The 22,903-nt window shown below is 46.9% G+C and overlaps 1 protein-coding gene across 3 annotated transcripts in view; it reads left to right on the plus strand.

Annotated features, from left to right (window-relative positions):
* Positions 1–306: 306 nt before the first annotated feature.
* The window catches only part of Nhsl1 (NHS like 1), a 229,013-nt gene continuing 206,416 nt past the window's right edge, over positions 307–22,903 (plus strand). For all 3 annotated transcript variants that reach the window (XM_028860905.2, XM_037200378.1, XM_037200379.1), the window contains exon 1: positions 307–705. In XM_028860905.2, the coding sequence (XP_028716738.1) occupies positions 405–705 (301 nt within the window). In that variant the 5' untranslated portion in view covers positions 307–404. The remainder of the gene's footprint in view (positions 706–22,903) is intronic.

Raw genomic sequence — 22,903 nt, forward strand, 5'->3', positions numbered from 1 at the left:
TCCTCCCCCTTCCCTTTCTCCCGCCGCCCTCCCTCGCGCCCGTGTCGGCGGCACTTCCCCCGCTTCCTCCTCCCTCTCCAATCCGGAGGGAGGGAAGGAGCCGAGGCGCTTTCCTGCCTTGCAAACTTCAGCGGGACCCACCGCGGCCGCCCCGGGATCGGCTCCGGGAACTTCCTCGGCCGCGCCGCCCCGGGACGGAGCCCTGGGGGGGGGAGGCAGGTCGCCGCGCGCCACCCGGCTGGGGTCTCCGAGCTGTCCCCGCGCCTCCTCGCCTCCCGGCCTCGTCCCCGCGGCAGCTGCCCCGGGACTCTCCTTTGTGTTGGATGCGGACCCGCGCCCATCGCCCTCGGGGCCCGGCGTGAACGCCGTGATCGCCGGTCCCCCGGCGCCCCGCGTGCCCAGCCATGCCCTTCCACCAGCGGAGCGTGGAGCCCGCGCGGCTGCGCCGGCCCGAGGAGGCGGCGGCGGCGGCGGCGGCTCGGGCTGCGGGCGCGCCGCTCTTCCGCTCGCTGGAGCAGGTCAGCTCGCACACCCTGGTCTGCCTGCTCGCCCAGCTGGCCGACCTGTCGCGCTGCGCCGGGGACATCTTTGGGGAGCTCGAGGGCCAGGCGGCCGCGCTGGGGCACCGCACCGCCGAGCTGCACCGCCGCCTCGACGCCCTGCACGCCGCCGCCGCGCGCCTGGACCACCGGCGAGTGAAAATCCGTGAGTGGCTGGTGGCCCCGGGGAGGGCACCGCGGCACCGAGGCGCTCGGCCAGCTGCTGCCTCCCGCCCCCTGGCGGCCCAGGCTCAGCTCTCCGGCTGCTTCGGGAGCCCATGGGTGTCGGGGGGCTTGGGTAGGGAGGCCGTGCAGGTGGCGGGAGCGTGTGGCTAGCCCCGATTCTGGCTTCCTGGAGGTTGCCTTGGTGGAGTGGGCGCGGAGTGTGGCTTTGGGGATGGCTCATCCCACTGCTCTGTCAGTGGGAAATTGACAGTTATGGCAAAACGTGATGGTGTCCTGTTGGAGAAGTCAAGGGATATAGGATGGTTATAGCGCCTCACACTTGAGGAGGGTCTGTTTGTGGATAATCTCTGGGGACCGCATCGAGGGTTGGGGTGGCCTGTCACCCCTGCCTGCTGCATATTGTACATGTGACCTTACCTACCGAAGAAAAGCGTGTTAAGTTGAGGGTTTTTCCTTTTGGCCTTGAATTTTGTTTCCTCCCAGACTGACCATTGGCTCTTTGTTATTCTGAAGACCTTGACCTTGAGTCGGGATTCTGTCTTTGTCTGGCCCTCCTCAACCCCCCAAATTAAGCCTATGTCCTGACATAGTAATCTCCAAGTGCCCATTTCATTTCAGCGGCTTTAACTGGCTCTGATGAATGAAGGGACTGGAATTTCCTGCTGGCCCAAACAGAGAAACTTTCAGTGTGATGTCTGGGTGGTTTCTCCCTTTTCAGTAAGTGGACTCGGTCACAATACTTAGTGTGAAGAGTAAATTGGGGATGGTTGATGGATTGAGGGTGAGAGGGCAGATGCTGGTGTAGCAGCCCACGCCTAGATTTCAGCAGCTCTGCATGAAAAATGGCCTCACTTAGAATCACTTCATACGTAATCCGGAGTAGCTTGTTTTCCAGCTTGCTAGAAAACCTGAGTCAGGTTTAAGTATCTTACAGCCTAGGAGTTTGTATTTTCACTAATTTAAACTTACCACATGCCACTGAAATGCGTCCTTCTAGGTTGTGCGTTTATCATAGGATGGTTTTACATATTTTTGGTCAGCTCTGTTTAGATTGTGCTGGAAACACACCCTGATAAGCCCTGTGGGCCGCTTTTAACTCAGAAAAGTAGGAAGAGGACAAGAGGGTTGGGGAGCCAAAGTGATCTAATAATTTGTTGGGGGGATATAATCAGATCTAATTAGTTCATGTGAACGAGGATCTCGTGCCTAAGAATATGGTGTCCTAGGGGACTTTTCACTGTCAACCTGGTAATCCTGTTTGTTTCTGTGTGCTTTTCGAGTAGGGTGTGTGTGTGTGTGTATCTGGGTGAATGAGAATTTCATCCCTGACATGTTCTGTAGTGAGGCAGATCTGGCTGCTGGGTGAGCAAAATGAAGGTGCATGGCATGGAGTGTTGCCACCTTCTGCAGTTGCAAAACTAGGCGAATTACAGCTTTTAAACTAAAAATGTGGAAAAAGAAACATTCCTCGATGTGAAAACTCTTTCTTCGCTAGTATTGTTTTGCATTTAAATAGATTTCCTCCTTCCTTTCCTCCTCTTCCTCCCGCCACGCCTCCTTCTTTTAGATAGAGTCCAGACTGGCCTCGGACTTGCTGTGTAGCTAAGACAGGCCTTGGGCTCCAGACCATCCAACATCCCACTTCCGGGTGCTGTTACATGCAAAGAATGCCACCTCCAGCTCCTTTTCCTTTCTTTGAACATGTGTGCATTCCAATAAGCTATACTGCCCAGCGGTCCCCTGAATTCTCTCTAGAGTTGTTCTTGAAGTGACTGAAATGATTCTCTTCAAAGTTTTCATGAGCATGTTATCTTAAATGGCTTTAATTTCACACGGGTAATCCTGGTTGATCATGTTCATATGGTCGTGAAAGAAGGCTTTAACAAAAATAACGACTCCGGAGGCCATAGGTGTGCATGCATACAAAAAGAGGAGTTATTAAAGACGTGGGTAGACTTGGGCCCTTCTTTACCTACAACTTTTTTGTATGCTAATAAGCGATGAATCACCTATACATGCATCCTATTTAGCATCTGCAGCTTTCTTTGAAAAAAAAAAAAAAGTGCCTTGTTTAGCACAGTGGTTCATTCCTGCAATTCCAGCATGTGGGAGGGTGGCTGGTCTTGAACTTAAGAGTGGCTGGATTAAAGGTGTGTACCACTATGCCTGTCCTTGAACTCTGAGCCCTAGGATTAAGGGTGTACACCACTGTGCCTGACATCTTGGTTTGTTTGTTTGTTTATTTATTTATTTATTTCTGGAGCTGAGGACCGAACCCAGGGCCTTGCGCTTGCTAGGCAAGCGCTCTACCACTGAGCTAAATCCCCAACCCATCTTGGTCCTTTTAAAGCAGGTCTTCCAAGTCATATGGACCTTTCTACTCGGAATTGACTATAGATGCCCCTGATTTCATAAACTCATAACCAGAGAAGAAATCCAGGCCAAAAGACTTGAAGCCATTTGCCCTGGCTGAGGGCTAGAGCCCGTACCTTTGATTGGCTTGCCTGCTGTCCAGTGTGTGTGTGTGTGTGTGTGTGTGTGTGTGTAGCTTCCCTTTAGGAGTGTTTGGAAATGGGGACCAAAGTGTAGACGCATTTCACGAACTACCCTTGGGCTGCCTATGAACCTTAGTTTCATCCCTCTGGGAAGACAAACCTGTTCATGAGTCTCCCACGGAGAAAGTAACAGACTCCGGTAAGTAGCATAATGCTAGCGGGCCAAGGGCCAGTCCATTCATGGCTGCTGGTGTCTGCCCTCATGTGAGACGGCATCGGAAGAATCAGAACAACATGGACCATGTTTGCAACACCGGATCAGTACGTTAGCCCCATGGGCGAGTCCTGCTGCCTCCACGGATTAGGAGGAGTTCTTCTTCGGTCTTCCCGTTCTTCAAATGTCATATGTAGAAAGTCCTACAAAACTTATGTTAGGAAAACCACATGTTACTGTTCTTCCCATGCCCGGTGAGGATTCCTCCAATGACCTTGGGGAATGTGGCCCCACGGATCCAGTATGTATGGACCTTGTGATGGTTATTCTCGGTTGTCAAGTTGACTTCATCTGGAATGAACTAAAACCCAAGCGGCTGGATACAACTTGTGAGGGATTTTTCGTTTTTTTTTTTTTTTTTTTTTTTTTTTTTTATTTAATCAATTCATTTGATGTGGGAAGACCCACTTTTAACCCAGATCTTTGGAGGTGAGAAGATCCACCTTTAATGTGGGCCACACCTTCTGGTGGCAGCCTGTATAAAGGACATGGAAGCAGGAAGCTCTTTTTCTTTGCCTGTTTGCCCTCTCTCTCCCTGGCAATGTCTGTTCTTTCACTGGCGCTGGAGCCTACTTCTTTGGGATCCTGGTGTATACTGAACACTAGCTGAGACATCCAGCCTCGTGAACTGAACAACTACTGGATTCCTGGGCTCTCTATGGGTAAACAACCATTACAACCATTGTTAGACTAGCTGGAACACAGCCTGTAAGTCACTCTGATAAATGTGTGTGTGTGTGTGTGTGTGTGTGTGTGTGTGTGTGTGTGTGTATGTATTCATTCTATCAGTTCTGTTTCTCTAAAGAACCCTGACTAATACAGACCTTAACACTGCATTTACAAGGGACCGAAGGTGAGTCTTTTAAACCTACTCCCTTCAGCCATTCAGCAAGCTGCTTGGAGTCAAGGATGGCCACACGTTTGTTTTTATAGATCTTAGTACAGTGACTAGAATATGATCTTATCACATGTATATTTAAATTTTTAAAAATAACATTTAATGTGTGTGTGTGTGTGTGTGTGTGCAAGTCAGAGGACAACTTACTGGAGTGTTTCTCCTTCCACCCTGTGGGACTCAGGGATCAAACTCCGGTCGCCAGGATTGGCAGCACGTCTCCTTTATCCACTGCACCGTCTCACTGGTTCTGTTTCTGTGAAAGTAAAACTTAATTAGTGCTGCTGCTGACTAAGTACAGCTTTACTGAGGATAGTAACAGCCGGCAGAAATATGAATGGTTATGTCTGGGCTCTGTTAGCAATCAAGAGACTTTACTGTGCAGGAGTCAACAGTCAAGTCATGGGCATGTTTTATTGACATCTGTGCAAGTGTGCCCCCCCCCCCACACCTCCCGTACTTGGGTTTTGGCCTAGGGCATGTTAGGAAGTCTTCTACCACTGAGCTATATCCCAGACCCCTTTTTAATTTTTAAATTCCGAGACAGCATTTCTCTAGGTTGTCCATAGCCTTGACTCGCTTGGTAGCCCAGGCAGCCTTTGAACTCGCTATTCTCCTGCCTCAGACTTTCAAGTGGCTGAAATTATAGGCCTGTGGCTTTGCCTCAAAAATAGTTTTACGGGGACACAATTACCACTGGATCCCCCCATGTCCAGTGTGCAGGCCGGTGGTTTTTAGTGTATGCAGACTGTGCGGCATGACCACAGTCTGTTTCTTCACATTTCCGTGGTCCTGAAAGTACCCCATCCCTGGGAGTCTCTCTCCCTTTCCTCTTGACCTTCCTACCTCCAGGCTGCCACAGATAATACGTTCTGCCTCTGTAGATTTGGGTGCTCTGAACATTCCAGATGCGTGTATGCCTGTTGTCTGTGGTCTTTGTCCGGGTTCCTGTAAGAAGCACGGTGTTTCCCAGGTTCACCATTTGCTACTTTCCATAACTAACAATCACACTCCCGAGAAGTATGTCTATATATTAGAAAACCTATCATTCAGATTTCTTTATTTGATCCAAAGCCACGTGAAATGGAAAGGCAAGGCCATATTTTAAAGATGAAGAGATGCAAGTTCTGGGGCCAGTAAAAGGCGTCAATGAATAGGGCGGGCTGAGTCTCGTGATTTCTGCTCTCAGCTCTCTTCAGTTTGTCTTAAAAGTCCTTACTGGGACTGGGGATGTAGTTCAGTGGTGGCTTGCTTGCCCAGCGCGCATGAAGCCCTGGGTTTAGTCCCCAACACTGAATGTAATGGCACATGCCCGAAAATCCAGTCCTTGGGAGATAGAAGAAGGAAGAGCAGAAAGTGAAGCTCATTCTAGGCTACATAGTGATTGAGGCCAGCCTGGGCTACCTGAAACCCTGTCTTACGTAGCCCAGGCTAGCCCCGAACTCCTTATCCTCCAGCCTCTACACTCCCACCCCCGCCAGGTGTGTGCTTCTAGACTAGGTGGGCCATTCTTATTTATTTACTTTTGAGACAGGGTCTCTCAGTATAGCCTTGGCTGTCCTGGAACTCACTCTGTAGGCCAGGCTGGCCTTGAACTCACAGAGCTCTGCCAGCCTCTGCCTCCCAAATGTTGGGATTAAAGGTGTGCACCACCACCACAACAAAGAACTTCTTGGGGGACTCTGAAGTCCTGTTTAAAGAGAATAGGAAAAGGCAATTTGTTAGCATTTTAAAGTAATAGTTCTAGAATGACAGCGCTTCCCCCCACCTTTAGATTCCAGAAACATTGAGAGGGGTTTGCTGTGTTACCTAATCTCAGGGACTCCCTTTACATTATGGTGCGTGCCTCGCCTGCGCACGTATACACAGCGGACCTGGTGTGCTCTGTATAATTTTTAGCACTGAGATGAATGGTGTGTTGAAGATAGGGCTGAATGGGGGTGTAGCTCAGTGGTGGATCATGCGTTTGGCATGCACAAGGCTCTTTTTGTCTCTAGCAATTGGCTTCCCCCGGAGAAGGGTAGCTTGTTGGCAGAAAGATTGTATAGGCATCCATCATCCTTGCGTAAACAGGTCGAAGAATTTGGTAGACAGTGCGGGCTAATACTTGAGAGCGGTCTTCTGGGTGGTAGTTGCGCCATCCTACTGTATTGACCATCATCCTCTGACCTAACCAGCAGCTGGATGACGTCAGAATGAATATCTTTCCATCTTCCTAAGAATGAATCTGCCGTGTGTGTGTGTGTGTGTGTGTGTGTGTGTGTGTGTGTGTGTGTGTGTGTGTCAGTGTTCTAAAGTTCTAAAGATAGTGGAGAGCCGGGAGGTGGTGGTGCACACCTTTAATCCCAGCACCCGGGAGGCAGAGGCAGGCGGGTCTCTGTGAGTTTGAGGCCAGCCTGGGCTACAGAGTGAGATCCAGGACAGGCACCAAAACTACACAGAGAAACCCTGTCTCAAAAAACCAGAAAGGAAAAAAAAAAAAAAAAAAAAAAAAAAAAAAAAGACAGTGGAGATGTAGACTTCAGTGGCCTTCTAAGAACAGGTGTAGGCTCACTCTTAAATGTATGTCCAGTAAACTTGGCTCAAGACTTGCTTTCCTTGGAGCATACCACATACTAGAGAGGTGTTGGTGAAAGTACATTTCCACCCACCTTTATCTCAGGAGAGTTTTTAAATTCATTAACAGAAACCTCTGGAGCGGAGTGTGCAGATTGTGGCATTAGGTTAAGCAACCTGTGTGAGGTCAAGCAACTTTTTTTTTTCTTTGTGCCTGACCTTAAGAATTGCCTGCCTATGCCTGGTGTGGCAGCACACACCTTTAATCCCAACATTTGGGAGGCAGGGGCTGGCAGATCTCTGTGAGTTCAAGGCCAGCCTGGGCTACAGAGTGAGTTCCAGGACAGCCAGGGCTATATAGAGAGACCCTGTCTCAAAAGTAAATAAATAAGAAGAATTGCCTGCCTAGTCTCATAGCACATACCAGGTAGGGGTGGGAGTGTAGAGGCTGGAGGATAAGGAGTTCAGGGCTAGCCTGGGCTACATAAGACCCTGTCTCAGAAGAAGAAGAAGAGGAGGAGGAGGAGGGAGAGGAGGAGGAAGAAATCTCTTTTTAGATTCTTATCCTAAAAGGACTACATATTCATAATTGAAAGGACTTTTTCTGTCAATATTTTTGTTCATTTGTTCTTATTTGCAGTGTGAGGAAGAAACCCAGGGCCTTCTGAGTTCCATTCCCAGTCTCAGGATATATTGTATTCACTAGTGGGCATGTGGATGTTCACAGGCCCAGGAGTTAGTCATTTTCCAAACATCAGGTAGGTACTTGTTTCAAGTTCGTGCGTACGAACACACTCATGCTTTCTTCCCCAGATTTAAAGTTTTGAATTAGCTGTGTGTATCCTTGGATGCAAGACCACAGTCTACTCACTGATTCTCAGGACACAGTGCCTGGGAAGGATACAGAGCATCCTATGTTGATGTCATGGGATAATGTAGAAAAAAGTCTCACATTAATTAATTTCTTCTGTATGTATTGCTTTAGGATGGGAAGCAGTACATTAAGACATTTTAAACATTAATTTAAAAAGTTTTTTTTTTTTTTTTTTTTTTTTTTTTTTTTTTTTTTTTTTTGAAACAGGGTTTCTCTGTGTAGCCTTGGCTATTCCTGGAACTCACTCTGTAGACCAGGATGGCCTCCACCTGCCTTTGCCTCCAGAGTGCTGGGATTAAAGGCATGTGCCATCATTGCCTGGCTTTATTTTTAATTTTATAGTGTGTGTGTGTGTGTGTGTGTGTGTGTGTGTGTGTATACACAAGAGTGCAACACCCATGGAGACCAGAGACTCAAGTTGAAGTAATGGAGAGTTGTGAGCCACCTGATGAGGAGGCCAGGAACTGAGCCATCTCTCGAATCCCTTGAAAAAAATGTAATAAAAAGGGAAATCTTCAAGTTCCTTAATATTTTGGAGGAAGGTTTTATAGCAGAAAAGTAAGGCACTATGTTCCTTTTGCTTTATTTAAAAGTCTTTTTTAAGAAAAATGATTATTTTAATTTAATCCACTCATGTGGATTATGTGTGTCTGTGTGAGTGTATGCCATGTCCATGTGGGTACCTGCAGATATCCAGAAGTCTTGGATATCCTGGAACTGGAGTGTATGCTATGTCCATGTGGGTACCCGCAGAGTTCAGAAGTCTTGGATGCCCTGGAACTGGAATTATACATGGTTGTGAGCCACCTGACATGGGTGGAAGAACAGTCATTTCTGCAGACTTTAAAGACCTTTAAAAAAGAAAACCATCAAATTTTAGGTAAAATATAAGATGTCTTCCATCTAACTCAGAGACCCAGGGACTTAGTTATTTCACTTTGTTTCTGCTCAATTGGTTTATACCCTGGCACAAATGAGTTCTGCAGAAATTGAAAATCAGAATCAACAGAAGTGTGCTGATGGTCATGTCACATCTGTGTATGGTGTTCTCTCTCTCTTTCTCTCTCTCTCTCTCTCTCTCTCTCTCTCTCTCTCTCTCTCTCTCTCTCTCTCTCACTCTTCCTCCTTCTCCCCTCTTTCCTCACCCCCTTTCTTTCTTAACAGGGTCTCAAGTAGTTTAGGCTGGTCTAGAATCCTCGATCCCCCTGCCTCTGCTTCCATGGGCTGGGATCTTGGGCATGCACCACCACGCCTGTCTCCTGGTGGTTCACATTTCTCACAGTGTTCACGGTGACAGTGTTTTGGAAAAATGGACGTGGAGCTGGAGCTTGTGTTTCAGAGAACTCCCAAGTAGAGGGCATGGAGGTCCCAGGCTCTATTCCCTTTCCTCATGAAATAGTGACATGTTCCCACAATAGGAGGAAATAGAGGCTAAAGGGCCTGTGAAAGAAAGACTGCCACGTGAAGGCCCCATGAGAAGGGCTGGCAGCCTAGGCCCTGAGGCTGAACCCATGTGGGACACAGGAAATCCAGCCCCTTCAGGCAGGGTGCATCTCGGGTCAGCCTGCTCTAACATTGTGTGGTACATTCTCAGTACTACCCGAGCCGAGTGCAAATGATGACATTCCTTTCTTCAGAGAAGGGAAACTCAGAGAACTGTGTCTAAATCATCAGAATGCTTGCTTAGCATGCTGCGGGCCCAGAGTGCCACCCCAGCGCTGTATAGGCGGTGGAAGGTTATAATTCCAGCACCTGAGAGGTAGAGGCAGGAAGATGAGGAATTCATGCTATCATTGGTACATAAAAGGTTAAAGGCCAGCCTGAACTACAAAAAAAACCTTCTCTGAAAAAAAAGTCTGCCAGTGGCGCACGCCTTTAATCCCAGCACTCAGGAGGCAGAGCCAGGCGGATCTCTGTGAGTTCAAGGCCAGCCTAGGCTACCAAGTGAGTCCCAGGAAAGGTGCAAAGCTACACAGAGAAACCCTGTCTCGAAAAACCAGAAAAAAAAAAAAAAGGCCATCACATATTTTGAAGTAAAAAAAATGACAAAGTCTGAATAGGTGTTGTGGCCTAGTCTGAGCAACATAGAAAGACCCTGTCTTTAAAAAAAGGTTTTGGACTCTTCCCTTAAGAAAGTGTTTATATGTGTGTATGTAGGGGTGTGTGTGTGTGTGTGTGTGTGTGTGTGTGTGTGTGTGTGTGTGTGTGTATGTGTGTATGTAGGTGTGTGTGTATGTGTGTGTGTGGGTGTGCGCACACACGCACATGTGCGTGCAAACCCGCAGGAGCCTGTTCTCTGCTTCTGCCGTGAGTTCCAGTTCCAGAACTCCTCAGGTCCTGATGCTTGGGTGGCAAGTACTTTCTCCTGCTAAGCCGGCTCACTGTCGTCCCACCCCATCTCCACACCCCCGCCCAAATCACTAGCGATGGGCAGGGGTGAGACCAGTATGCATGGTTTTGTGAGAACCCCGGCTCACAGTGGACACTCCACAGTTGCTGAGGTAGCACCTGTGTGTTGCCCATTCATGTCCCTGAGTCACCACCCGTGGTTGGTCCAGGAAGATGGGAGCTGACCAGATCCAGAGAACTGGTGGGGAGAGATAAATGTGAAAACGTTCCCGATGGGAAACCAAAACATCCTGCACAGATTCTGGAAGCATCTGTAGTCCATGACAGGAGTGGGGGCGGGGGGTAGGGTTTTCTTTCTGTCTTACACAAGCTTGAGCTCGGGGGGCTGGGACTGCCAGCCCTTCTCCTGGGACCCTCATGTGGATGTCCCTTTTCTTTCTCAGGCCCTTTCTCCCCCATTTCCTCCCATTGTGGGAACTGGGAAGCCGGCTCAGTTCCCACCGAACTTCCTAGCCATGGAAGACCCCCCTCCCTTCGCAAAGCCTCACTGCCTGGGTGGTGGCTGGTCCAGGGTTTGTTTCTCTTGAGTCTTCTGCCCAAACTCCGTTCCCTGGTTCCACTCAGCACTGACTGCTCAGCCATCTGCTCTTCTGGGGCCTTTTGGAATCACTAGGACCATTTCATTCATCTCCTTGTTTCCCACACGGTCTGAGTCATGAGCAATCACCCCGGCTCTGTTAAAAAACAGATTCTCAGGCCCCGCCCCTGGAGATTCTGAATCAGAGGCTGGGTTGAGGCCAGGAGCAGCTTGGGCCAACAAGGCCTCCAGGTGATTGTGATAAACCAAGTTTTGGAAATACCAGGTTGTTGTGTGTTAGGAATCTGTCCAGGTGGTGGAGCGGTTACCCATTCATGGAGTACATTGTTGGGCTAGTGCCTTCTGGATCCCAAAGTGAATCAGACAGTAGCCCTTTTGTTACTGTTTTCTGTTTTTGAGTTGGGATCTGGCTAAGTAGTCCAGTCTTCCCAGAAACCCAAGATCCCCCTCTCTGCAAGTGTAAGTCTTACATTATTTCTAGAAGATCTGTTCTGAATTAGAAATGGCCATTATAGGGGACCCTTGATGTAAACGACCTGTTGTAGGTTGTGGGATGGAGACACTCCCTTGAACTCAAAGTTATGACTTGAAACATTGACAACGTATCTTCTTCTAAAAATTAATGTTTTAAAAACAAGCAGAAGCCATATGTGTTGGCATATAACCTGGAATCCTGGAATCTGGGAGGTAGAGCCAGAGGGCATGGGTTCAAGGACATCCTGCACTATTGGAGGAGACCTTTCCTAAAACAAGAAACCCACGGGAAGACAAATAGAACTTCTCTGGTATGAGACCCTCTCACCCCCACCCCCACCCCACCCCCACCCCAGGAGCGGTAGTGATTTAGTTAACACTTCTTTTGTCTTACTTACTCTAGATTTCTTTCACAGACATAGAAAGCAGAGTTTTACTTCTCTTTTTATTAGACTTCCCCATTTTGATTAAAAAGTCGGGGTGTTACCAGCAGCCCACAAAGGCTGGTGCGGTGATGAACTTCGGACTTCTCTCTGGCCATGTTAGGCATCTGGTAGAAATGCTCTGAGGAACTGAATTAAGTAGGCTCTGGTATGGGTAATCGGATTATGCCTGATCACAGTTGAGGTGTTGCCGGGGACGCTCCCAGCTGACATCTGGCTGCGGGATTATATACAGATGAGGAGGAAGCCAGCCCGTATTTCTCAGGGTATCCGTTGCACTAATTAATCAGCTGGCGGACTCTGGGGCACCTGGCTGCATTCATTACCTCTACTTGACAGGAGCGCTGAGGTTTGTGGAACTCAGGGTGCCGCTCGCATAGACAGGGCATGAATTTTCATTGAGTCTACAGTGTCCAACGAATATGCTTCAAAGGGCATCTGGAGAAGAGTCTCATTCCTGCTGACCCTCTTCTGCCCAGTCCCTCCAGCCCTTTGCCAGTCTTCACTTTTGTTACTCTGTGTTTTTCCAAGATTCTTTCACACACACAGAAAAGTGTTTCCCCTCGACTTTCCATGCACAGAATTTCAGGATTTTGCCCTATCATATTCACAGTTCTTGTATATGACCGTTAGTTGATTTCTTAAAATTAATTACTTGTAAATCATATTTGCACGTCCCGGGTTGATTTTTATTGTTGTTAGAGTAGGCAATTGAATTGGGAGAAAAAAAAGATAAGGTAAAATTCAGATAGATTGCTAAATTCCTTATTAAATTTTTTAAAAATTGTTAGTGCTTGGGTTTTTAGGTCTGTCTAAACATGAGCTTCTGAAGAGATGATTGAGCCTTTCCTGCATTTAGAAGGGAACTGGGGGTGGGGCTGAGGGGAGAGAGTGCTTGCCAGCATGCCTTTTGTCTGGAGATCCCTATGTTGAGTGTGAGTTTCTCCTGTGGGATGGAGTAACAGTGACCTAGGAGTCCATTTGGAATTGGTGTGGTGGAAGGTTTTACTATGAAAGAGTAACCTAGAGCTTGAAACACAAATGTGGTGGCTCATGAGGTCTGCCTCATGACTGCCGTGTCTAGGTGGTACCGTGAAAGTGAAGCATGACAGACTTCGGAAGGAAGCAACCATGGTCGTTGGAGTTACTCTTCTTTAGTTGTTAACCCGAGATCAAATCTAAGATCAAAAGTTTGTACAGAAGTGGCTGGTGAAAACATTATCGGTGGTGGCACACTAAAAATCCCAGCGCTCGGGAGGCAGAGGCATGTGGATCTCTGAGTTCTTGGCAAGCCTGGGCTACAGAGTGAGATCCAGGACAGCCAGGGCTGCACAGAGAAACCCTGTCTTGATAAAATGAAAACAAACAAATGAAAATATTGTAAGTGTGGACTCAGAAGCAACTTGGGGTTACACAGCCTACTTCTTGTAAATAAAGAGAAAATTGAGGTCAACTATGATGGGCATGTCTGTGAGTCCAGTCTTCAGGACTCTGATGAAGGAGGATCATGAGTTGGAGGCCATCTTGACCTACATGGTGAGATCCTGTCTCAAAAAGTTAGACAAAGTTAATTTAGAAGTTTTTGGTCTTAAAAGGCACACTCTGATTAGAATATTAATGTATATTCATCTAAATTTCAAACCAGTTCAAACAGAAGAAACCAAGAATACAAAAAAAAATGACTCTGGAGAATATTGTTGTTTATACACATACATTTATATATCTTTATATTTATTGAAATATAGCAATTGGTAGTATGTATGTATATTTATCTCTATCTATCAATCATCTATCATCTATCTATCTATCTATCCATCCATCCATCCATCCATCCATCCATCCATCCATCCATCTATGGAATCCAAAGCCTTGCACGTGCTGGACTCCATGTCACGGAACATCACCACTGGCCCAATTGGTCACATTTTAAACCCCATTCTCTGTACATAGTTTTCAGTTCTGATTGTTCAAACCCTGTCCTATATTGTAAGAATTTCCTCATGTCACAAACACCCAAAGGCTGTCTTAAACAGGAGAGGCTCTGGGGTGTGTTTCTGACGATCTTAGTTTGCATTGAACGTTTGATATTCCGGGAGCCCATGTTTTCTTCCTGGAATTCCAAGTGGGGAGAAGCTGTGTCCATCCCTCTGATTTCTGGGGTTTCTTTTCCAGGTGGTTAGGTCTTTGTGATCTGCTAAATTGCACTCGTGATACAGTGTCTCGGAGGACGTGTACTCGAGACCTATCAGTAGACACTTTGCCAAGTCTTGGAATTTATTACTGTCTTCTGAAACAGCCAACCATTTTTTGTGTCTAAGATCACCTTCTCAGGAAGACAGTGCTGTGTCTTTGCGGCAGATCACCCGGTGGAGACGGTTGTCAGCTGGTTGCTCTTGGGTCCAGTGGAGGAGTATGTCTTTAGGACCAGCAGGTTATAACGGCGCTCCTCCTTTCTGGTTGTCTTTCTCCTTTTCCCTCCCAAAGGAAACAAACTGAGCTGGGGCTGTCCCTGAGTGGGAGGGTGCTTGCCAAACGCACATTAGGCGCTGGGCCAATAACAAAACAAACAACAACAACAACAAAAGGACGGAAAGGAAAAAGCAAAAAAACATCCCCCCTTCCCCTTCACCAGAGTGGCAATTAGACATCTGCCTTGCATTTGCTCACCTTGGTGGGCGCCTCCTTTGTCAACGTGTGTGTGTGTGTGTGTGTGTGTGTGTGTGTGTGTGTGTGTGTGTGTGTTTATTTTGATTTCGTTCAAGAAGATTTTTAAAACAGAGGGCCGTCAACTGTCTCTTGTCTCCAGCTTTGGGTCTTGTTTTCTGGATAACCTTCGATCTCTTAAATGCAGAAGAGCTTAACTGAAAAATACTGGCTGCAGAGGGATGTGGTGTGTGTGTGTGTGTGTGTGTGTGTGTGTGTGTGTGTGTGTGTGCTAATTACCAAGGTAAAGGTAGCAGAGGATGAAGCTGTGTGAATGGGTTGGGAGACATGTCTGTCTGTCCTACTAGTACTTCTTATATAATCTCAACCTATGATTTACAAATTACAAAGCCCAGTTATAATAACGTTAATGTATCTTAAGGTTTGTAAGGTAGCATCTAGAGCCAGTATTGATTGCCTGTCTATTATGTGCCCATTTCATTTGGCTTTCATAGCATTTCATAAGAAGGAGCAATAGCATCCTGCCTTTTATTTAGTGATGATGAAATGTGGCATAGAAATTTAAATTCGGGCTGGGCGGTGGTGGCACATGTCTTTAATCCCAGCACTCTGGAGGCAGAGGCGGGCCGATATTTGTGAGTTCGAGGCCAGCCTGGGCTACAGAGTGAGATCCAGGAAAGGTGCAAAGCTACACAGAGAAACCCTGTCTCGAAAAACCAAAAAAAAAAAAAAAAAAAAAAAAAAAAAAAAAGAAATGTAAATTCGTCCACAGGTGATTTGGCTTGTCTAGAGAGCTGAGTTCTTAGCTCTGTAATAAGTTTAGACATTTTATTTGGGTGCAGGTCTCCATTGGTGCCTGTGGGAGACTGACTCTAAGTCCCCAAGATGCTTCAGTCTCATATACGAAATGGAAGTCCCTCCAAAATTACTTTCAGTGTTTGAACTTTTGATCTGCCTGCCTCTGCCTCTCAAGGGCTAGGATCACAGGCTTGCCATGCCTGGTATTTTTGGTAACTTTAAGGAAGATCTTACTCTATAGCCCAGGTAGCCTTGAATTTAGTGTGTAGCTCTGGCTGGCTTTGAACTTCTGGCAATCCTCCTGCCTCAACCTCCCAAGTGCTAGGATTATAGGCATATGCCACTATGCCCAACTTCTGCGCTTGCCAAACTTTTTCCAAACGTCTCAGTTGACTGTGATATTGATCTGAGTTTAGCTAGGGCTTAGTAAGTATTTTCTATTTTGCTTCGAATCTTTCAGATTGTTGTGCCACCTACTCAATCGCATATGGCCCTGGGGACAGATCAGTAGCCAGGGTGACCATGCTGTTGTGAATCTACAGAGAGCCACCTAAGTTTGTCTGGTTCTTTGCGCTGCGCTGGAAGACAGTCTAGCCTCCGAACACGGAGTCTTTGTTAGCCGCTTCCCGCCCTGGCCTCTTTTCCTCTGCCAAGCATTCATGGTCAGGGTCAGGAGACAGGAGTCACAGGAAGAAATTCAATTTCAGGCTTGTTTTTTGGTTAAGTGATATGCTAAGGTTAAAATTTCTCCTCCCGTCTCCCTGCGGAGACTCATGATGTTCGAACACTATGATTCTGCTTTTACTTGGTAGTGAGTGGAAGACTAGAAACATTGATCAAACTAGCTCTCCAGTGTCTCCCCCATTCTGCCCCTCCCTTCCCCTTCTCCCCTCTCCTCTCCCTCTCTCTCTTCTTGGGATAGTGCTACCTGTGACCTAGGCTGACCCCAAACTTGCTATATAGCCAGGATGACTTTGAACTTCTGATCCTCTTGACTGACCTGAAATGCTGGATTACAGGTATATCCCACCATACCCAGTTTACACAGTGCCAGGTATCAAACCCAGGACCTCTCGAGTGCTAGGCAAGCACTCTGCTAACTGAGCTATATTCCTGTTCCCCATTTCTTTTACTGTTGAAAAATACCATTCACTGCTTGGTTAAGAGAATTGTGACCTCTAACCATTCCCTTGAACCAGCAGTTCCCAAGTGTGGCCCTGGAACCAGCAGGTGTCTGCATCCATTGGTAGTCTACCAGATTCTTTCCTTTTCCCCACTCCATGCACTGAATCTGAATCTCGGGTCTGGACCCTGCAGGCTTCCTTCCTGCCCCCAGCTGTCTAGGTGATGTGAGTGCATCTTGGTGTTTGAAAATGGCGGTCTGCAGATAGCCCAAGGCTGGAGGAGCCAATCAGCTTAGAGACCTTAGCATCCAGCCGGGCTGTGCTTGGGATACTCAGTTCCCAGCGGTTTCTCAAAGGAGCTGCCCCTTGCTCAGCAGGAGATACAGGATATAGGCTTGAGAAGGAACAGTGGGAATCTTGCCGGACAGCAGGAGGTGCAGCTGGTAGGCCTGGCTATTTGGGCATTAGTAACCTGGCCTCAGGGCTTGCCCTTTAGTCTGGGAGCCAGGGTGATTTCTCTTTTCCCAGGAACTTCAAACAGCATCTCGGAGTTAGGAGGTGATTCAACCCAACCACAGGGCAGGGCACTTTTGGAACAAAATCCCTGGATGGAGGGTTACTGTTTTTGAATGCTGATTCATAATACATAAGCTTCATTTTGAGATGTCAGGTAGAGATAGTATATTCTAGTGTAACTAGGAAAAGGTAAGAAAGATAAGGAGAATTTTTACATGTGGACGAGCCATTTATGAATAAACACGGCGATTTTATAAGTGTGAATTAGTGTGGTACTTTATCACTTGTAGTGTGACTTTAACCCATTATAACTCAACTTTTCACTTTATCCTTAGTTATATTATCTGTCTATAAACTAGCTCTTAGTGTGGCATAAGCCGCTGCGGTTTGGGGAGGTTAAAGAGAAGTCAAACGGTTTGGCAAAAGGCGGTGGAGAATCATGGTTAAGAAATGAAATTTATTAGCTGGTCATCCTGCGTAAGGAACTTGACGTCTCTGTGCTGAGTTTTCTCCTCTGTAAAACAGGCATTGCTCCAATCCTGTAGACCACTATTTTGGATAAAATTATGTACCTACATGGGTGAATTTAAATATCTAGGGTTAGCCGGGCATGGTGGGCCATGCCTTTAGTCCCAGCACTCCAGGAGGTAGAGGCAGGTGGACCAGCCTGGTCTACAGAGTGAGTTCCAGGATAGCCAGAGCTACACACAGAAACACTGTCTTGGGGGTGGGGGGAACTGAGATGCTAGAATGGAGGATTGGACTTAATTGTTTGACTGGACTCTAATAATATAGGGTTTATGTTCTGGCTAGCTGAGTTTTCTAGAGACCTGATGGATAGGTTTGATGTTATTTTGGGGTTCTAGGATATTTTTTTAAAGATAACATAGCAATTCTATAAAGATATAGAATCTTAGATTGAAATACTCAGCATGTTCTCAAAAAGGTATTTTGATTATGTCTCTGATAGTTTATTTTTATGTTACTTTTCTTCTTCTCAGGTTGAGATGACATGGGTGAGGACTTTTTGTTTGGGGAGTTCCAGTGAGTTGGTTTATTAGATGCAGAAAATGTCTAATTTAGAAACGTGTAAAGTGACAACATTTAATTTGTGAGCTCCTTTGGGCTTCTATTTCCTCCAGTAAACCACCTGTTACTGCAACCACATGCCTAAGGATACAAAGTAGCAATGAAGAAAGGTTTGTTTGGGGTTAGAACTGCAGAGGTTTCAGCCCAGTATGGCACAGCCCCACCGCTTTGGTCCCGTGATGACACCAGGGGTGATGATGAGCCTAGAGCCCATGATGTGTAAAGCTGCTTAACCTCCCAGTGGCTGGGAATAAGGATGAGAGAGAGGAGGCATCCAGAACAAAATAGGCCCTTCCAGAGGTGTCCCGCTGGGGCCGAGGAAGTGACTCAGCCAGTGAAGTACTGTGTGAGCAGGAAGGTCTGAGTTTGGGTCCCCAGCACCCACCAAGAGCTGAGGGCGACACATCTGTAATCCCTGCGCTGGGGAGGCGAGGACAGGGGGCTTCCCTGGAACTCTACAGCTGGCCAGATGAGTGAGGGCCAGGTTCACTGGGAGAACCTGTCTCTAAACACAAGGCCAAGAGCAACTTGAGGAAGACACCAATGTAGGTCTCTGGTTTCCACGTGAATGCACACATACACACACACACACAGACACAGGCACACACAAACACACACATACACACAGAGACATACATATAGACACACACACACACACACACACACACACACACACACACACAATAACCTACCTGTCCACATTGGACCCCAACCCCTGTTGATTCCACCACCTTCAGAAAGCACCACCAGGGTGAGCTGAGCTTTCCTCACAGATGCCTTTTCCGAAGCGTTCTAGATCCTAACTGCAACCTCACCCTGTCCTCACCCACTCCACCCAAGCCTGTTTGCCACAGGAACCCAGTCATCATAGAGGAATGTGCGCTGGGTTGGCCGAGAGACAGCTCAGCAGTGAAGAGCATGGGCTGCTCTTCCAGAAGACCCGGGTCAGAGTCTCAGCACCCACACGGGAGCTTACAACCACCTGAAACTCTAGTTCCAAGGGACCAGGGATCTTATGCCCTCTTCTGGCTGGGTGGGCACTTCACAAACAGGATGCACAGACTTACATTCAGGCAAAGCACCCGTATATGTAAAATAAAATAAGGATTATTAAAATAATTTTCCAGTGGGAAAAGGAGAAGCAGGATCAGAGATGATACCCCTTCTCTCCCTAAGTGCTTGGAGGCCCCATTTATAATGGGGCTAATTTGGATCAGGCCTCCAGGTTCCATTTTGGAGGGCGGCAGGGGTGTGTTTGTGTCTATTTGTGTGGAGGAGGACATGTCTTCACGATATAGTGGCATAGGTGTGGGTACAAGTCTTTGGAAGCAGGGATAAGATCCTCTCCAAGGTGCTTGGGTGTATGGGATTGAGAACATAGGCTTTGTGCTCAGCTGAATCCAGTGTTATTGTAAGAGCACCAGGCCAGGGGTGGAAGGTGAGCCACCAGCAACTACAGAGGCAGTGTGGAGTAATGGGCAGCTCTGTGCAGAACATTCAGGTCTGAGTGCTTGTGATCTGCTAGCTACTGAAGTGGCTCAGTGGTTTCCTCGGATTGGTGAGATGGCTCAGTGGGTTGAGGTGTCTGCCACCCCCGGGGCTGATGATCTGAAAATGATCCCCGGGACACACGTGGTGGAGGGAGAGAACTGACTCCTGAGAGTTGCCCTTTGACCTCCCCATGAGCATCACAGCATGCATAGGCAGGCCCACACTCAGACACACTGTGTGTGCATGTACAGACATCTATACCTAAATGCAATACATTTTTAAATGACAATATGTTTTCTAGGGGGCTTTAAACAGATAAGGGACAACGTTTCAATAGCTCACTTAAGCCAGTCGTGGTGCGTACCTATGATCTGAGCATATGGGAGACTGAGGCAGGAGAATGTCAGTTCTGGGGCGAGCCTAGAATAAGTCATGATACTCCTCAGACAGGAAAAAAGCCTCTTTAAATGTTATTTTTGTTGATGACCATGATTATTTTTGTGTATACATAGTTTATCTTGAAGACCATACCTGATGGTTTATGGGTTAGTATCTTGAAATTCTTTTATCTGCATATAAAATACAAGAAAACATTCATCTGTTTTATGTGGGCATGCGTTTATGTTGAATTTTTGTTCAGAGAATATGGGGTGCAAAATGCCAAAGAACCCTTTGGCTCCCAACGGTGCGTTCTTTGTAGAAGAAACTGAACTGTTCACAAAATCCAAAGAACTTTAGTAAAGTTCATGTTTTTAAATCATGAACTTGTTAAAAAGGATCCCTGTCAAGTCTCATGTAGCTTTACATGTCAAACATGACTTGGGAATGTTTCCCCCGGTGACTGTGTCTCCACAATTTATGTTCTTGAGGGGTTCACTGGGAACGAAAATTAAATTCTTGAAGGTCGGTCTACTTTCAAGTTGGCTTTCTAAAGTGAAAATGAGCTTCTGTGTTTTAAGTTGAAGTTGTTGGAAAAAAGTTGCAATGAAGAGTTTTCGAACCGTGTGCGATTGTATTCAACGGAACTGTACTTCGGCATCTTGGTGAACTGCGTGGCGGTTGTATTAAATGGAACTGGACTTTGTAAGTTTGTCAGACTTTCTCATCGATAACATAAATTGCTAAAACTAATTTCAAAGCGGAATTGGAAGGTGTCACACAATTTTTGCAGCGCCATTCAGGCCAGGCAGTTGGAGTCCAGGTGTGGAATGCTAACTGTCTCCTCCCCTTTCCTTGTGAGTTGATCTGACAAAAGATGGAGACAGGAGTAATCTAGAAATATTTGTACTATATTAAGTCCTTAAAAAGGAATATAGTTCAGCTGGGCGGTGGTGGCGCACACCTTTAATCCCAGCACTTGGGAGTCAGAGGCAGGCGAATCTCTGAATTTGAGGCCAGCCTGGTCTACAGAGCGAGATCCAGGACAGCCAAGGCTACACAGAGAAACCTTGTCTCAAAGAAACTAAAATAATCCCCCCCCCAAACAAACAAACAAACAAACAAAGGACTATAGTTCATGTTTTGGGAGTTACTATTTATTTATTTTACTTTTTTGAGATAGAGTCTCACTTTGTCATCCCAGGCGTCATGGAACTTACTATGTAGCTCAAACTGGCCTTGAACTCTTGCCACCTGAGTGCTGGGATTTCAGGTGTGAACTGATATACTTATGGTATTTCGGTGGCATTGGGGATTGAACGCAGAGCCTTGCCACCTGTGAAGTGCACTCTACCACTGAGCTGCCCAGCCCTGAAGTAGTACTTAACAATAGAGCCATATCTGTTTTAGAAAGGATTGAGCTCTTCTGAATTCCCTGTCAAGTTCCTTTTGTTCAGCTATTTCTACTGTACTTTAGTAAATACTACAACTTTTTCCTCATGCCCGAATCTTTTTTTTTTGGGGGGGGAGGGGTTTCAGTCTGTGATATCTGGATCCTTTGCATTGGGTCCAAGACAGGCTGAAACTTTGTGGTAGAAGACAGTTAGTTGTTCATCTCCTGGCATCTGGTAAAGAGAAGAGGGGAGAGAAGGAGGGGGAAAAGGAAGGGGAAGGATGAGGGAGAGAGGCGGAGGCAGAGGGAGAGCGACTTCAGAGGCATTCCTCTCCAATGCCACGTCCTCCAAGTCAGGCCCCACCTCACACCCTCTCCCACCTCTCAGTAGCCCATTCAAGTATAGATTCATCGATAGATTAACCCATTGATTTGGGGGCTCAGAGCTCAACCGATATCATTGTTTTGGGGACCAGGCCTTCCATACATGAGCTGTTGGGAGATAGTTCGTATCTCAACCACAGCAGTGGATCCCTGCCTCCTGGAAGCTTGCTGGGAAAGGATAGTTGGAACGAAGTTGTGTGTGTCTCCCCTCTCCTGTAATTAGTGATTTTTGCCAGGCTAAAATCCCCCACTCTTTGGAGATGTCCTTCTGCCAAACTCTTTTATCTTCTCATTCCCAGCATTGCTATTCAGGAGCTCAGTCCTTGGCATCTGATCCTTTGAGGAGCTCTTTCCTCCTCTAAAAGCTTTTGTGGTCAGCCCTGTGATCCCCCTGTTTTGAAATTTTTTCACACTCTCATCCTTTGGAATGTGTGTGTGCTTTAATTAATATCTGTTGGTTACTTGAGGAGTTGAGTCTATTCTTTTCTTTTTCTGAATTCTGAAAAAAAAAAAGCTACTAAATTAGTTTTTAAATCCCTTCATATTTTCTCGGTATCTTTTTTTGTACCCTGATTTTGTATTTCACTTGAGTACCTTTCCTGAGATGGCTAGGGGTCTTCTCTGTTTATACCTTGAGAGTGGGGAAGGGGAGGGGCCTCTTGAGATGGAGGCTGGCCCTCTGGATGGGCAGCAGGTTGATGAGGAAACCTCTTGTTAGTAATGAGGTCATCATAGGCTACAGCGATTCTCCAGAAATGACCCATCTAATCCTTTTGCTATGAAAACTAGACCTAGCTGTCAGCTCCCTAGGAACTTGGAGGAAAGCAGGCTGGAGCCTCAGCATGCAAAACTTTGCTTCACATTCCTTTGATCCCTGTATTTTGGAATGTCTCAACTGTGTATTCTCACCCCAGAAAGCCTGTTTTAACATCTTCAGAGGATCAGCGAGCAGGCTTCTGCCAGGATGGGAATGTAGGGTTCAAGCTGGTTCAGCAACGTTGTTGTTGTTTTTTGACACAGTGTTTCGGATAGCCCAGGCTAGCCTCAGACTTTCTGTGTGCCGATGCTGGCTTCAGAGTTCCTCATCATTCTGCCCCCTACCTCCCAAGTGTTCCAATGACAGCCGTGGACCACCATGCCAGTGCTGCCGCGAGTTTTTACCGAGGCCTCCTCTGGCTCTTCCCTCCCTCTCAGTTCGTTTCTACTTCCAACAGTTCTCGCTGGCACCCGCACCTGAGCTCTGTGAATCAGCTGTACAAATAGATGGGTGCCTAGTGCCCCCAAGCTGGCTCAGGTTGGCTTTATCAAGGGGATATTCAGCTCGTTACTGCTCAATCTTCGCTTTTCCAGCTTCCAAAGAGCATTTTTTTTTTTTTTTTGGTT

This window comes from Peromyscus leucopus, chromosome 8a (assembly GCF_004664715.2).
Source record: "Peromyscus leucopus breed LL Stock chromosome 8a, UCI_PerLeu_2.1, whole genome shotgun sequence".
Lineage (NCBI taxonomy): Eukaryota > Metazoa > Chordata > Mammalia > Rodentia > Cricetidae > Peromyscus > Peromyscus leucopus.